Source organism: Charadrius vociferus, unplaced genomic scaffold (genome assembly GCF_000708025.1).
Source record: "Charadrius vociferus isolate BGI_N301 unplaced genomic scaffold, ASM70802v2 scaffold278, whole genome shotgun sequence".
Taxonomy (NCBI): Eukaryota; Metazoa; Chordata; class Aves; order Charadriiformes; family Charadriidae; genus Charadrius; species Charadrius vociferus.
In genome coordinates, this window is record NW_009649705.1 from 2205971 (window position 1) to 2223471 (window position 17501).

General features: G+C 38.6%; 1 protein-coding gene across 1 annotated transcript in view; it reads left to right on the top strand.

Moving 5' to 3' along the window:
- The window catches only part of MICU2 (mitochondrial calcium uptake 2), a 166435-nt gene that overhangs the window by 119771 nt on the left and 29163 nt on the right, over nt 1–17501 (top strand). The window contains exons 3-6 of the mRNA XM_009890644.1: nt 6785–6816; nt 6931–7006; nt 11717–11764; nt 15919–16001. Coding sequence (XP_009888946.1) covers nt 6785–6816; nt 6931–7006; nt 11717–11764; nt 15919–16001 — 239 coding nt within the window. The remainder of the gene's footprint in view (nt 1–6784; nt 6817–6930; nt 7007–11716; nt 11765–15918; nt 16002–17501) is intronic.

Below are 17501 nucleotides of genomic sequence, written 5' to 3' on the forward strand. Positions count from 1 at the left end.
GTACTAGACACCTATCTCAACCTGAAATAAATTGCTCTTGCTGTGTCTTTTTCTCTCCCTTGACTATAAAGGGAGCCTGGGGTCAGTAGTCAGGATGAGATTTGTTGACAGAGATAATATCTTTTATTAGACCAGCTGCTGTAAGGTGGAAAAATTAGACAAGCTTTTGGGCATATGAGCTGTTCTTCAGTTCTGAAATAGGAACAGCAGATTTGAAAGTTAATTATAAACCCTTTTCTACATATGTCCTTACACCGTCATAGTTACAGCAGAGCACCATAGAGATCACTAACTCAGATTTAGGCGTCTAATTTTTAGACATCTAAATGAAGCCAGAGGAACCAAACAGGAGGTGCTTGTTGGGGAGTTTGAGGACTTGCATTTCACATGACACTTTTTTCCTCTGGATGCTTCTTGAAGTCCTGAGCTCAGAATCAGCCCAGAGGGCTGGCAGCCTCTCCTGCTGGGGCGATGCTCATGTGTGAGTGCGCTCTCTGCTTGGCTTCTTGCTGCTTATGTGTTACATGTGAAGTTTTAACTTGCAAGTCGTGTTCCTTTTGCAGCCAAGGGCTGCCCTTACACACCTGTTTGACTTTTATGGTGCTTTGGAAGAAATAACTTTCTGTATGCTTTTCCTATCTGTAGTTTGGATATGTTATTAGAAAGAGAGCAGATCTGGGAGCAAGTCACTTTTCCTGGATAATACCTAAGAAAAAGTAGTTACCGTGCTCTCCCTGCCATTCCCACAGACTCCCGCTACAGCCCCAGTGAGGACTGAGCTTCTCCCATGCTCTGTAGCGAGCACCACAAAATCTGCTTTTACCCTGATGCCTTTCGTTATTTTGAAACTCCTGGCACTGCTGATGACTCGGTGCCACGGTCTCTTTAGTGGGTTTTGAAAACTAGCTTATCTTAATTTTTCAGTCTGTTTCAGTTTCCTAAAAGACATCATCCTTTGATATTTTCTCCCTGCATCAGCATCCCACCCTTTTTACCCCAGGCTGCCTTACTCACAGAGAAACCTTCTGGTATTGACTGGCTCTGATGCAACTGCTCTTCTGAAATGGAGATTTGCCAGCGCTGGCTTCAGCCCAGGACTCTATATTCCTCGTTTCCTCAGAGGAACAATTGCTCTAAATAAAGAAGGACAGATGCAAAGCTTGTTTTGTAAAGCATCTCAGAAGCTTCTATTACTGCAAATGGCCTTTTCCACTGGGAATACTTTGATTTTAATTCAGGTGGTTCAATTCACTAATTTATGTGATTGAAATTACTTTTATCAATTACCTTTCAATGGAGCAATGCACTAGTTCAGTAAAAGCTTTCTAGCTGATGTGGATTCTTAATTCATTTAAATGGCACACTCATTTATTATTTAGATAGCGGTTTGCCATGAGCTATTGTAGCAGTCTGACCACTTGGTTTGCCATGCTTTCAAAAAGCTTTATATTTGTTTACTATCCTCGATTTATCTCCAATATCACCAATATTCCAAAAGGAGGCCTTAAGAACTAATTACAGGCTTGAATTTTTGCCCTTTACCTTATTGGTTTAATTAGCAGTAAGTACTTTATAAATGCATAGAAGAGCTTTAAAGAGCTGAGAATGTAAATAAGGTGGGTAAACAAAGGACACCTTGTTGAGATAAGGTACTTGTCCAGAATCCTAAAAAATATTTGAGAGAGAGCTGGGAATGAAATACAAGCTATAGAATTTCAATGATCTTCTATTTTAGGGTAATTTAAACAAAAATGTTAACAGGCTCTCCCCAAGGAAATCAACATACATGATTCTTATCTAACCCAGCTCACCAGGGCGCAGGGGCAGGATTCTGAGTTCAGCTTGTGTGAAAGGTGGCAGTCGGCTAAAAGGGAGAAATACAAATTCTTGTTCCCACGGCAGGCAAGGCTGCAGGGTGGGCTGAACTATAAAGGCCATGGCATGATCTGCACACAGTGGGTTTGGGTTTTTAAATGGCCCAATCCTGTCCACAGATTACAACTGTGCTGTCGAGCTTAAAAGCTTTGTTTCTCTCATCATTTTGCAAAACTGGAGTTTGGTTGAACTGTAACATACTTAATGCTATTCTCTTCTTACATTTTCAGGAAAAAACAAATGGTTTTCTAGTACCCCAGTATGACTTTGAACTTGCCAAGCTTCAGCAAAGATAGCAATGGTTGCCATCTAAAATTGAAAAACTGCGAGACAAATTTATTTATTTTGTACTTGTTTGTCACTGTGTCTATCTGAAATGGAGCTAAGAAGAGATCTTGGTCAAACCATCTGAGTGACTTTGCTGATAAAAGGGACATGAGTTTGTTGTCCTCTTAGGAAAAGATAGCTATTTTATACTGTTCTCATTTGAAGTTAAGGCTATGGAGAAAGATTGTTTCAAAAACTAGTTTTCATTTCCATTTTACAAAAATAGAGCAGTCTTGCAGACGTAAAATGATGCTTTCTTGCAGGTAGTAGTAACTTATCTACTTTTGCTTTGGCATTTGATTATTGTTGTTATAATGGCTGATCTTAGTTATTTTGTTCATTCCTTGGCTTTAAATGTCTTTTGTCAGATCTAAGCCTTTCCTTAGCTGTACAGGTGTAAATGGGTGTCACTGAACCCAAGTGGGTACTTGTTTAATTCAGCCCTTTCCTAATGTTAATCCTAGCATTGATGTCGGGTCCATTCTACATCTTAGTGTAAAAAAATGATAGGTGATGGAAACACATCTATTGTAAGAAATGTATGTGACAAAATACCCAGATTTGCCGAGGGCAAATTAAGGCTGATGTAGCTGCTCTTGGCAGTGTTTTCTTAATTACAGTTGTCAGCTAACTTTCTTGGCTAACATCACAGAATTTGTGTGCTTCTAAGTAGACTTGGTATTCATTCAACTTAAAAAGCTAAAGTGCCTTTTTTTCCATGAAAGGGGTGTCTGTACCTCATTGTTGTTTCATGGATCCACTATAGATGATGAAAAGATGATAGCATCTGTAAAATATGTAGAGACTCCTGAAAATACTCACTGTCCTTTAAGCCAGAATTCCATCACAGTCTTGTCAGGTCTGCATAAAAAAAAAAAAAGTTATTTTTCTTCTCATTCATTCAAGTTCTAAACAATAAAATTTCCAAGTTTATTTTTCTGATACTAAAGTAAGACTGTTACTACTACAAATGAGTTTTCTAATATGTCATTAATTTACCAATTAGTGAGAATCTTTCAAGGTAAATGAATAAAACTATAGAGAAGTGCATCATACAGATCCTTTACTTAGTAGATGAAGTCATTCCTAATAATTATAAACATTGCCTGTGTTCCTCAGATTGAGACTTAGATCCTGATATATTTGTAGTCATATGTTAGGAATGGCAGCATCAAGATTTAATTGATAGAAACGAAGAAGCTTTTTTTTTTTTTTTTTTTTTTAGCATCCGAACTGGCTAAGAAAACTATCCATACCTTTGTATTTTCTGTGAAGAGGAGTTAACCTTCTTTTCCTAATTATTGTAGACAAGGCCTTAAAAGACCTGGTTCCTCAGAGGGCTGCACATTTTATATGGTAGTGTGCAATATTAACAGATCTTCCCTTGTGGGTGTTTCAAGGGATCTCGTCGTTAGGAAGTGACTAAATGGAGAGAAGAAGCACCAAGAGCTAAATTCATATTCAAGGAATATTATGAATGCTACAATAAAAGTAGCTAACGTTTCCAGTTGAGAACCGAGATTTGAGTCTTCACAGATTATTTTATATGGTGACAAGACCAATAGAATATAGCTGGATTTAACTCTTAGAAAATATTCAAATAATTATTGGAGGAAACTCATTCTACAGTTTAAATTATTACATTATTATAAGATTGTATTCTAATACTATACACAAACGGCAATATGAAAAATAACACTGGTGTTCCAAATGTCAGGGTTTTGTTTGGTTTTTTTTTCCAAAAAAGTTCCTGGCTTACTGGTACATGTTTGCTGACTTTTGTATGGCATTTCAACTAGGTTATTAAATCTTTTCTTTTTGAAACCCATTTGAGAAGACCACCATTAAACCGCTCCACATTTATTACTCGGCTGTATTTACTACTTAGAAAAGTGGAAATGTCTTTGTTTGTCTCTCAATCTGTCCCTTTCCCTCCTGCCTTTTTTTCCTCTTTTATTGTAGCAGCAGCCCCTTGTGCAGTCAGTCAGGGCAAGGACCGACTCTCACCCACCTCGTTCTGCCCCTCACCGCATCCCGGGGTGATGTGACTGTCCTCCTCCTCTTCTGCCATGCAGCAAAGGCTTCCTCTCCTCTGCTAGTCCTTTCACTGGTGCCAAGATTCCCCAGTCAAGGGTAGCATGGACACCTCTGTATCGTTGTTGTTATTGCCTTTTCATCTCTGAAACAGGTCAGGCGGCATCAACTCTTTCTTGATTTTTATCATGGTAGGGTAATTCTCGCTGAGGATATGTTCCCTAATACTGGGTAGCTGAAGTGTTTCAAAGTTACTGTGCTGAATACAATGTGCAGAAGAGAAACGCAGACTTAACCAAGTGTAGAGCCTTACAGACTTGGCCAACTAGTGTCTGAGCTGTAGCTTCCAGTGCTTCTCCTTACCTTGCATCAGTTATTTATGGCTTTGCTGTTCCAGCTTGCAGAGTTCAGCTTTTCTCCCTTCGTCATCCTCCTGCACGCTGACAAAAGGCTACTGCCCAGTACACCGATGCGGTGGCAGTTGCTGTCCCAGATGTGATGCTCTTGGGGCCACCAGGAGAAAGGAATGAGTGGAGCTGCTGTTAACTAAATAAGAGTGCATGGCTGGCTTCAAAACAGATAACTACGGAGAACATTTACAGTGAAAATCACTGCAAGGAGGTTTTCCCTTTTTTCTTTCAGATACTGTTTTTCGCAGACCTACAGCCCTGACTCATTCCCTCTTGTAAGGCTTCTCACCATGTGGGTCTCCCAGAGCCAAAAGAGCTGCTGTAGTTTAATTGCACGTTGAAATGCACTGTATGGAGGAGGTGACATTTCAAAGCTGAGATCTGAATCACTTAATTTGCTAAATAGCCGTTCATTAACGTGCTCTGCAGAAGTGAACGGTGTTGAACTGCGGTGTTACATCGCACTGCTCGGGACTCAGCCTTGCTGGATACAGGGATTTTTACTTGCTCTCCCAGACTGTTATTAGTCTGACTTCTTTTATCTCAAATAAGGCGAAGTAGAGGATTTCAAACTTCCTTTGAGCTCGAAGGTATCTGTGAAGCTTTATATATGCGCGTGTGTTGTAAATATATGTACAGGCACTGCACAAAAATGTATTCATCCCTAGTAACAGGTGGTGCTGGCAACACCTGTTGCTGGGGTCACTCAACACCCCAGTATTAAAACCCTAATTTTAGTTGCTTATAACTTTTGTCAAACTTAAACATTTGGGTTGCAATGTTATGTGCCAGGTGTCTGCCTTAGGCTGATTTGGGGGGAAGAGGGGGGGGAGAGGAATTTATCAGCAAAACTCTTACTGCCAGTTCAGGGAGCAGAGGCTGGGGCACTGGTTTGCCTGTGCTGGAAAATGAACTATTGCTGGCTGAGATGTTCCAGCAGCTTCCCTCGCCCAAAGCCAAAACTTGCTAGTGGAGACCCCCTGCAGCTGGGCACGTCTTTTGCCAGCATTATGGAAATTCGCTGTTTTACCAAGAATGCAGCTCTGTCTGGCTAAATCATGGGCCTGTGAAAATGCTTGATGGAAGTTTTTTTGGCAGCTGCCCACCAGGCTGCCTCCATCCTATCCGTTTCCAAACAGCAGTGCTGCGCTGCCTTTGGGTGCAAGATGCCCGTGAAGCAGCAGAGTAAGCCTTGGAGATGGAGCATGGAGCAAAGCATGCTGCTGCACGAGGGGCCACCGGTCCTCAGAGCAGATGCTTGGGGTTACTCAGTGTGAATAAATAGGAGGGAATGGCTGGCTGGAATCCAGAGGAAATGGGGATGAAGGAAGGGAGCGATGGGCTGAGAGTGGTAGGAGTGAAGGACACCGGATTTTAAGAACCGTGTGAGGAGAAATGCTGAGGAGACAGACCAGTGTGATAGAGCAGATCAGCTGAGAAGGGATGGAGCACAGCTCCTGCCAGTCCATGACCGCAGGATCTCTGCAGGCTATGCCTAACCAGCTGAAACGTTCCACTGAGTGTACATCGCAGCTCCTCAAATGGGTAATTTACACAGGGATACAACCTGTACTGCTGCCAGTGGCTCCCCTATTTGAGCGTACAGACTTGAACCTGCTCATAAACAATCAGGAGTTCGCATGGTTTCATCTGATGCTGTTTCAGAAGGCAGTTGTTCAATTTACTTCTGCTTAATAAAACACCAACATTTTCATTTTTTTTCTTGCAAAAGCTCTTTGTTAGCTTTTGCATACTCAAACTCCACTTGTTATTATGTGTGCATGCAAATCCCTTTGTAAATAGTACAGTTGTTTCTTACTGTATAATCTTGCTTTGGAATCTGTACTACATTTGTAGCTCCAGTATGCAAAATCACACTAGTAAGTCAGTCATAGATACCAAAGTGGGTTGTGGTTTCTTCTAGGTTGCAAGAACATTTGAACAGACGGCTCATATTATTTTTAAACATTGTCCTTTCTTGATGGTTGTGGGAATTAGAAACAAACTGCCTGTTGCAAAATACTCTGTTTCATATTACTTAGTATTTTCCCATAAAAATCTGAAGAAATGCCACAGAACCTGATCAAAGTTTAAAGTCAGTTTGTTATTGAATGATGATGATTTTTTTTTTATTATAGGTAAAGCCTCAGCCAAGAAACTGACAAAAAAGGTAAGCAAAATGTTCCTTTCCTTCTTCAAAAGAACTTGCATTCTTTCTGTTACTCAACTGAATAGACTTTTATTTCAAAACTGGCTTTATATTTTCTTGTTTGTGTCTTTAAAGGAGGTAGACGCTGCACTGCTGTGTGTTGCCAAAGCTAAACCAGGACCGACCTTTTTTAGAGAGCTCGGTGATAAAGGTAATGAGCACTTTTGGTACTGAAAAATACATCTTGCTTTTTATCTCATTATATGATATGAATTAAATGTATTTTTAAAGAAGGTTTCATGGATTTTACTCCATCCCCATCTAGCCAGTAGCTGCCTCCTTGGCAAATCTCTCAGTTATGCAACAGAGAGTAAAGAGGCAGGACTGGGAACTGAAAGCCTTCTGAGGTGCAGGAGGAGATGCGATAGAAATTGGAAAGCCTACTTGGAGAAGAGAAAGGGGCTAAAGGGATGACTTCAGCACAAAATGGACTTTTAAGACTGGTTAATAAGTTGTTGTTTCACTATATAATTTAAATGCATGGAAACTAAGAATAAAAATAAAATTTCTATCTAGTTATGTAAAGTGGCATCCCTGATTCCAAGAGCAGTTGAACTTATTTCTCCCTCTTCAGGAGCTCGGTGGCCCTTCACAGCACCGATGTGCTTTTGTTTCTTTTCACCCTGCATTTCCACCTTATATCAGGCTACATAAAGAGAAAACTCTGAGAGCTGGGATATTGTTTGTATAACAACAAGGAATTAAAGAACACCAAATAAACACCTCATTAGCATAAATTAATTGAAGGGAGAAAGCAAACAAAGAGGATCAAGGAAACCAAATAGATGAGTAATTAAGCATTTCACCAGTAACAAAGACTGACATCCCCAAACTAATGAGAAAGACCAGCAGAGTCTATTCACAAACTTTCTGTATCGTAGAGTTCAGCGTGAATCCCTTATCCCATGGATGTTTCTGGAAAATAAAGCTGCCTTTGCACTGCTGTAGTTCCTTGGCAGGCATGAGCCACGCACTTGCCACGCACGGCAGTTCCACGGACATGGCTGGCAGCTTGTGCCAAGAGAGCAGCCCTCCATCTCAGCCCGCAGCCCTTTGGCCTCATGGCCTCTTCTGCCTGCGGTTCATTTCTTGCATCCTTGTGCAGATGCAGACGGGTCTTCAGCTGGGCGCCTTGCTTGTCAGTCCACTCCTGCAAGCCTCAGCATACCCAGCAGCTGGGAAATACCTCTGAACAAGTTGAACAATTTTTTCCTATCCTAGGGAAGGCTGGATTTTGTATTCAGTAGTCATTCCCTGCCTTTTCCAATTACTAATCATCATGTAAACCCATCAGGATTGGGTTTAAAGGATTCCCAGTCTTTAATTCTTGGATATTCTTACTCTATCCCTGCTTTTTTAGAGCCTGTCTTTTTCTAGTGGTTGACACTGCAAATCCCTAAAGCACTCTGCCTGGGAAAACTGGGAATCCACCAACAGAAAGTGAAAACATAGCAAATCAGCGCAGCCTTCTTCTATTGCACCTCTCCCAGCAGACTGCTTGGCAAAAAGTGGGCTTGGTGATATGTTCAGCCTGACATCTTCTGCATTCTGGATAAGGCATTGATCTCCCCTTGCTTAGGACTGTGGGTCCGAATACTTTGTCCTTCAAAGGTCAGGTAGGAATTTGAGATGATGCAAGAACATTCAGTGCAGTCATGCGTATGTCTCCACAACACATGGAGTTTTTACGGTTTTTGGTCATGACATGTTTTTAATGACTTTGATGCTTTCGCTTTCAGATGCATTATTATTACATTTTAAAAATGTAAATATATGTGTATATTTACTGCTTTTACAAGTACCAGAATAATGAGTCTACACCTGTTCCACAGTTTAGCTGAGATTATTTTAACTACCTTCAAATTGTTATTTAAATATCAAGTAGAGGGAAAACTGTCCTCAGTCCAGTTTGTAAAACATAACGCTAGGGAATTCTGCCTTCTAGTGGGCAGTTTTAAAATTCATGTCATATTTTGTGGATATACTTATGATTTATTCAGCAACAAGAATATTGTACTGTCAGCATTTGCTGTGAAGTTTGAGGGTAGAGATTTCCAGGGAGGGATAGGGAAGGTTCATTTAGTGTTAGAAAATGACAGTATTTTGCCAATACTAACTGCAAATACTTGGCTGCACGTATGCTGAGTCATTCAACAGTATGTGAAGCTTTTATCTTCAGTTTTGCTTGGACGTTAATATATTTTTCTATGCTGTGTGTTTTGGTTTTTTTAATAATTTGTTGCATTGCATCTTTTCATTTGAGTAACTTTGTAATGATTACTGTATGGTACAAAGAAAACTACCAAAATATTTAATTTACTTTATTGATAAGGTAAATTGGCTATTCGCTACAGGTAGTAAAGCGACAATGAAATTAAAAGAAAAAAAACTTATGTAAATGAGTCCAGAGGTTAAGAAAAACCTTATCACAAATTATTTTAGCATAATCAGTCTGCCAGAAAATGTCAGACAGGCTGTGGATTTGCTTTAAGGCACTGAGACAGGTTTTAAGGAACGATCAAGATTATTTTTTTGTTAACATATTTTTATTATATTTACCTTTTTACCTATTTCACTGTACCAACTTTTCAATCAGCGTACAATAAGATGATGAAAACAGAGTCTGTGTCTCGTTCCTGCCATTTCTTGCAAGGCTCTTCTTTCCAGCCCTCTGCAATTCAAGAGAATAGAGCCATCATGCTTCTCCCTTGAGCCAATAAGCAGGGTGTTGTCTTTAAATTGGTCTTTTCTTTACATCCTATCACCTCCATATAAATTTTGCAGATTCTTTCTGCAAAATTTGATAAGGTACAATGTTCCCTGTCTACCCATATAGCTAAAATTCTTCAGGCGCTTGGCATTATAGATCTGAATTATTACTTTTTTTTTTTTCCTCTGACTTTAACAAACATATCTGCCTTGTTAATATCCTTTGAAATGCTTTGATAAATATGTTTTTCTTACATGACTCTTTTGAGAGTCTCATCTCTTCTTTTGTATCCCAGCACTGGGCTCTCCCTGTTCTATTTTATCTAGCACAAGCTGCTTGTTTTCACTTTCCAGGTCTTCCCTAGTCTATCCCTGTGCAGAACATCTCAAGACAACTGAGAAGCAGACTCCCACTTCTCCTTCATCGCTTGCTGGTTGAATTTTCAGGCAGGGATCTTTGTGCTGATACCATTGCAGTCCATGACTGGAAGGTGTTTTCTAGATAGATTTGAAAAGTTACCTCCTTGTCTTCCTTTATATTCTTCCTTTAAACATTTTTTTGCTGTGTCACACACAAAACAAAATTAGGGAGCAGGAATCTTGGTCAGTGCCATCACACTATCTGCTTGATTTCTTTTCTTCCCCTATTTGTTTCCATACATTTATTTATCTTGTTTTCAGCGTATAAGCTAAAAAAATGGGGTAAGGGTTCTTTCTGTTTGTTTCGTTTTGAATTTGTAGAAATCCTGGATGCTTTGTCTAGGAACACGATTCCAAGTTTTACAGCAATGCCAATAATAATTTACATTCTTGCAATGGCAGCAACCCTAAAACTTATAAGCAAAACTAAATCTTTGAGATTAAAGTATTTTTTATTTCCACAGTGTAGTGTATGACTCTCGTACTTTGCTGATTTACACGATACATGGTGGATAGTAGGGTGAATAGCCCTATTTTGGTGGAGAGGAAAGCTGAGATATGGAACCACAACAAGTTGGCAACAGGATCAGCATTAGACCTGTCTTTAAGTCTTGTTCTCAGATTTTCAGACTCTGCGTTCAGCAATTTAATGTTGGTAAACTCTGGTACTTAAAACTTAGAGTGTTAAGTCACTATCTGAGGTCAAATACAAATGCTGTTGGCTCTGCATACTAATTTATCAGAAGTTAATTGTTTATCACTGAAGCTTAAGTGGGTTCCTTATATATCAATTAACTAAATATAAATTATAAAAAATAGTTTATCTTTGCACAGATAGGTGTGTTTGAACTTCATTATTTTGAGCAACTTCAGCATTGTATAATGTTTAGCTCACAAGTTAAAAGTAGCTCAGTTATTTCAAAAAGTGATTTATAAAAAAGCCCTTTATATTTTTTCTCCAAACGTTATTACAGGGCAGATGGTTCAGATTCTGTTGTTTAACCACCCTCGTTATGCATGCTCTATCTTTAGCTTGTGTGCTCTATTTTAACGCTATCACATCTTTGTGTTTGTTCAGGCTGTTCACTTAAGGCGGTATTTCAAAGGAAAACACTGGAATTTTCCTTCAAAAGGGGGGAAAATACTTTCACCTTGTAGAAAGGACATGTTCCTATTTTTGAAAAAAAAAAAAAAAAAAAAAAAGAAGCCTCCTCTTGGCACACGGCCCAGCAGTGCTATCAGCACAATCTAGCAGCTTGGCAGCTTTGCGTGTTGCCATGTTCCCCTTGAGAATTAGATGGAAGCTATTCTCCGCCTTCGCAAGCCTGCCAAAGGATGGAGGACTTTGATCCTTCGGGGTAATGTTAGAGTGGTTCTCCTCCCAGGTACTAAATGTGACAAAGTGCATTTAATTTATTTGCCTTTTATATAAACATTGAATGTTTTCAGTGAGAATCCAAAGATTTAGTGTAGGCCTTTTATTAATACCAAATAAACCTTACTTTCTTGATTAGACATGAACATTGATGAGTCTCTGGATAGGGAATTTTACCTTCAGAGCACTAAAAACAGAAGTAAAACCTTTATTAAATAATAATGTGGCTTACTTTAATAACCTATTTAATATGATGTTGAACTAAATTTTTTATATTTATAAGATTTGATCTTTCAGGTCTTGCTATAAGTTTTCTTAGGGTTTTTTGCAAGTCATTTTTTAACTCTTTTATTTCAGGGTTGATATCTTACGCAGAGTACCTGTTTTTGCTGACTATCCTTACGAGTAAGTATTACATATTTAGAATACATATGTGTAAATACTCAGCTACTAACAGCTTTCTAGGAACTTTTTCTGATATTTAACTTCTACATTTCCACATTATTGTAAAACGTAAACTATTGTATATAGAATGATAAGGCATTAATATAAATGGATATAACTTTGATTGCAACTTACTTCCATAGTGTCATCATTGGTCCGTAGTAGTACTTCAAAACCTGTGATAATCATTGCACCGTGGGATCAGTAAAGTTTTTCAAGAGACTTTGAGAGAAGAAAGTAATTGGTTACAGGACTATATAATGAAGGGAAGAACAACAGTGGGGGAAGATAAATAATTTGTCTCCTGGATAGTAATTTTAGTTATTTTGGACAATGACATATTAACAATATATCTTATGTAGTGGTGTAAAAAGCTGTAGTGGTGTCTGAAAGGTTGTTGCCTGTTATGCATGTGTTCAGATATGCAATGGATGATATACATAAACAGTTGACTTCTTCAGTGTCTTTTTGTTTGACTTTTTAATCCTTTTTTTTTACTTTGTTCCTTTTGACTTTATTTCCTCCAAATATTTTCCTTGTATTTGTGCCCCCTCCTTTGCCTCCTTCTTTTTTCTCTATGAGACAATTTTTTTAAAAAATTATTTTATTTGATACTTGCTTAAACTGCAAACAGCAGGCAATTTTTGTTTGTGCGTGGAAGTGATCTTGGATTTTCTGGGTTTCCTCACCCATACTTACTCTGTGCCCTGCTTGCCACCCCCCTATGCTGTTCTGATGAAGTGTAGGTGATGCTGGAAATTACCGAGATTTGAGATAAGGTGTGTGCAATGAACATTATGCAGCGAGACCCATAGACTAGTAGCGAAGCAGTCTGCGTGTGTGTCCATGTAATAGTCCACATGCAGTCTTGTTTGACTGACTTACACAGGTATAACATTCTAAGCAAGGGACAAAACCAAGCATACTAGGTCTCATGGTATCAGTGGATGGGGAAAGGAGAGAAGGAAGCAGTTGTTCTTACCCCAACGGAGTGCAGATGCTTGAGTCTCATCACTTCCGTCGCTGCAAGGACCATGTTAGGGGCGTAAACAAATTGACAAGTTTTTCTTGCTGTAGAAATCCACTGTATCGTTGTGTAGTAAGAACAGGTAGTGTTGGTCTCCAGAGTCCAGTCTTCACAGACAGTGGTTGTCTGCACACACCTTGCAGAGTTTAGGTAGCTCTTTTACAACTTGCATTGTTTCTCAGCAGAACTGCATTGGTTCCTACCAGGAACTTCAACTAATACACTATATTGCATAGTATATATAAATCAATATAACCTATTTACCATACAACTGTACTGTTTCACCAGTAGTGACTGTTCAGTGCTGCAAGCAACTTGAACATGAGTTATACCATGTGTTCAAATTCTTTATAAAATCAGAAGTACTGTAAGTCTAGCAGTTTAAGAAAGCTGATTTAAAAATATTTGTTGCAACTCAAAGAAGAGGGATTTTTTTTTTTAAATAAGCACAACCACATAACTTCAGAATACCTTAATTAAAGTTGCAGAAATAGCTGCCAAAGATTCTATTTCTTTAAAAATCCGTGGCAGCTAAAAGTAAATTCATGCTGATTTACTGGGTGAAACAATTAGAAAATTGAAGCAGAATCAGGGCAAGTTGTTACACTTCTCCAGACAATCAAGTAACATTATTTTTCAGAGAATTTATATAAGAATGTATTGAACTGCAAAAACAAAGGCACTTTTTGGAGCAGGATAAAAATGCAGTTGCTCCTTTGGTTACACAGAAGATAGTGATCAGTTTGAAAGCAAATGTCAACAAGTGTTAGTGCCTCTATCTTTGCCTAACAAGTATCCCATGTCAGTCGACCCCCAGTTACACGTGTCTGTCTCACTAGTGAGAATTAATGTGAAATTTCTTAAAGCAGCCATTAATATTTAAATGATGTCTTCTGAGTCACCAACAGAGCAATAGGGAAATAGGAAAAAAATCACCAGGTTTCCAGAGTCCCAGTTCCAGGTCACTGCTTACCAGACCACCCTGCCTGTCGTACAAAAGCACTGTCTGTAGCAACACTGAACTTGAAAATGTAATTTTGTGGCAGACAAATGTTTTATTTTGCTCCTGTGATCCCTTTTTCTCTTCTGTGTGCCTTGTATCATCACTATCTTTTTTTCTTCCACTGCTCTATTGAACTTAATTTCCAGCAATTGGTTAATGGAGCTTCTGGTAAAGCCCTGCCTAGCGAAGGAAGCCCGGAACTGAAGTTGTCACCTTTGCTCAAAGCTTCGTTTCAATTCGCCAGTCACACAAGCAGACAGCTTGGTCAATGTAGGAATAGTTGGAAGGGAAGCACCTAAGTCTAACCTGCGCTCACAGCTGAGATCAAGCTCTTCTGTTCAGATTTTGGAATTTTGCCTGATTCTAATTAAATACAAATATGTCTGAGGTAGTCTTTGAACTATGCTTATTTTACGAACACATACCTTTGGGGTTACATCATATCAGATAAGTATGTCATCTCTGAACAGTATAAGCAGCTTTAGGTCCTATATTTTCAGTAACAGCTCTCTTATCTGAAAATTGAAACACAGATGGTATGAATTACTGTTAAATATATCAATTACTTGTATTCTCTAAATGTGTTATAGGATAGGCGCTTCTTGCTTTTATACTAGTAACACAAATGTAGCGTGCGGCATTTCCATGGAAAGAAATCCAGTTTTGATTATTACAACCCAGTTGCTGGGGAAGGGTTCTGCTATGCAGATTGCGTGGTATTTATAAAATATCCCTGCATCACAAGGTTGCTCCACAGAGAACATTAGTTGGCTGCTGAAGAGGTAGTTATTTCTAAAATGTAAAAATAGTACTTTCTTTAACCATCTTGTTACCCCTTAAAAGGAATGGACTATTTCTTTAGCTTGTTCCTTTTGCAGAAAGATTCTTTAAAAAAAAAAAAAAAAAAGGCAAGACTTAAAACTTTACAGGAGGGAGCTGGAAGAATATATTTCCAAAAGAAAAACTCTGAAGGCTCTGGAGTGTTTTAGAGATACTGCTTCACTGCCCTCGTGAGTCCAACATTGTTCTTGGAAACATGAATATATTCTAGAGACGATAAGTCTGTGGCTTTCATATTAATGCCTGACTTGACTGGGTTGTAGAATTAATTCACCTGCTCCAGGGATAAGTGCTTGCTACTGCAGCGAACTGTAACTACGTTTCAGCAGCATGCTGCTCCTGTGTGGGCTTGCTAATGCGCAAGGCCACCTCCTGTAAGCAAAGTAAGATCAGGAAATTGTGGGAAGGAGCTCAAAACACACTGTGTTTTTATAGCGCCTGCAAGATTCAGAACTCATTACATTTTTGTGTTGAAAAGAAACATCCACTTGGGGAAGGAAATGCAGGGTAAAATTGTATAAAATTCCTGAAAAAATCAGCTTGATGGGAGTCATACAAAACATGTCCTTGTCCAAAAAGGCCAGAAAGAGAGGTTTATTACATCTCAGTAACATTTAAGTACATTGTTTAGGGAGGAAGGAGAAGGGAAGAAAAAAAAGGCTTGGGGCAAACACAGCGGGAGTGGGAGCCGAGAGAGCTGGCTGCGATTACAAGATCTGTCTGTTTGCTGGGGAAGACTGCAAATACTGGCACGCAGTAACGCCTGCAAGAAGCACTTGAGAAGTACACTAGCTCTTTCACACAGTTTGGGAATAATTCTTGGTTTCTCATGGCACTTTCCAGTCTTCTCACCTGAAAAGGAGCTCTAATAAACAAGGCAGAGCTAGACTTCAGAAGTCACATGGGATTATGGAGACATCTATAGAGAATATCCAAGACAAGAACAGTAAGACATATAATATTTTTACAGTCATTGGGATCAGATGGACATCCATGGCTGTATCTAGGCACTGTTGGCATTTCTTGCTTTGCCACTGCGTTAATCATCCCTTGAAACGGTAGTAAAAAGGTGTTTAAAATGTTTGCTTATATTCGAGGAGGTACACATGGTTTACTGGAAATATGTACATGCATAACTACAGAGAACTGAACCATACACAATATTCTTTTTGCATTAAAATATTTAAGTACTAGTGTAAGTGTGTGTGTGTATTTACAATAAAATTCTTTCGCAATTTGTTGCAGAACCCCAGACTGGATTTCAAATTGCCTTTAAAATGTTGGATACAGATGGCAATGAACGAGTTGAAAAGAAAGAATTCTTTAAGGTATGTGTATTTATATGCATATTAATTTTAAAGCATTTAAATAGTTCCATGGGCTGTATTTGCTAAATAAGGATTCATTAAAATCTTCAAGCCTATTTTTCAGTCCAGTCTATGATCACATGCTTACTGAAATACTTTATATGAAAGGAGCGGATACCAAAGCATTGCTATAGAAGTACTTCTTATAATTGAATCCACTTTTCTAAATGTTGCCTTTGAGTTGTATCTAAAAATCTGTTACTGGGAAGGTAGGAGTTTGTGTACATCCCTTAACCATATGAGCTAATATAAGTAATCGCCTGGAAAAGTCTTCTATTTTCTAAATATTTTGATTTTTTTTTTTTTTTTAATTCACCATCCTCTCTTGGGTTTTATTAATTTTGTTTGCTGTTGCACAGGTTTTTACCAATTCACATTTTGGAGACTAACAGCAGTTTTTCCATTATAAAAATATATTCCAGTATAAAATAGGGAAGAGAAAGGCAGATGCTTAAAAACCGAACAAAACCTTGCTCTGATGTTTTAAAGAAGAATAGGCTTAACAATATAGCTTGTTCAACTTCTAAGTATTTAAGAGGAGACTGTTAACTAAATACTTATGTCAAAAGTCAAATGCAAAATTAACAAGCATAATTTTTAATTGACTTCCTCAGCTTAATTCAGATCCTTCATTTGTATTGGAGGTGACCAGAGAGCCAATTTTATAAGAAGCTGAAATGGGTACTACAATGCAAATTATTTTCTGTCACTAGGATAAAATTAAAGATGATCATTAATGCCACAACTCTAGAGGACCATAGAATCTAAAACTTATAAAAGATGTACCTGTTAATGGAGAAATTACCAAAAATTTATTTAAGTGTACCTTCATAGCCTTAAACTGAATTAATGATACAATAGCTGTTGGCATATGTTTTGCAGATAGCCATTTTTTCAGTAAATTGTCTCTTAGCAAGATTACAATGAGTCACACTTCAATATATTTTAAAATATTGTAAAAATACTTTTAGAGTTAGTACTATTTGAAAATAATGCTTGAAATAGAATCATAGAATTGCTGGGGTTGGAAGGGACCTTTAAGATCATCAAGTTCAACCATTAACCTACCCTGACAAAACCACTTCTAAACCATGTCCCCAAGTACCACATCTACCCTTTTTTTAAACACCTCCAGGGATGGCGAATCCACCACATCCCTGGGCAGCCTATTCCAATGTTTAATAACTCTTTCAGTGAAAAAATTTTTCCTAATATCCAATCTAAGTCTCCCCTGACATAACCTGAACCCATTTCCTCTCATCCTATCACTTGTCACCAGGGAGAAGAGGTCAGCCCCCACCTCTCTACAACCTCCTTTCAGGTAGTTGTAGAGGGTGATAAGGTCTCCCTTCAGCCTCCTCTTCTCCAGGCCAAACAACCTCACTTCCTTCAGCCACTCCTCATAAGACTTGTCCTCCAGACCCCTCACCAGCTTTGTAGCCCTTCTCTGGACACGCTCTA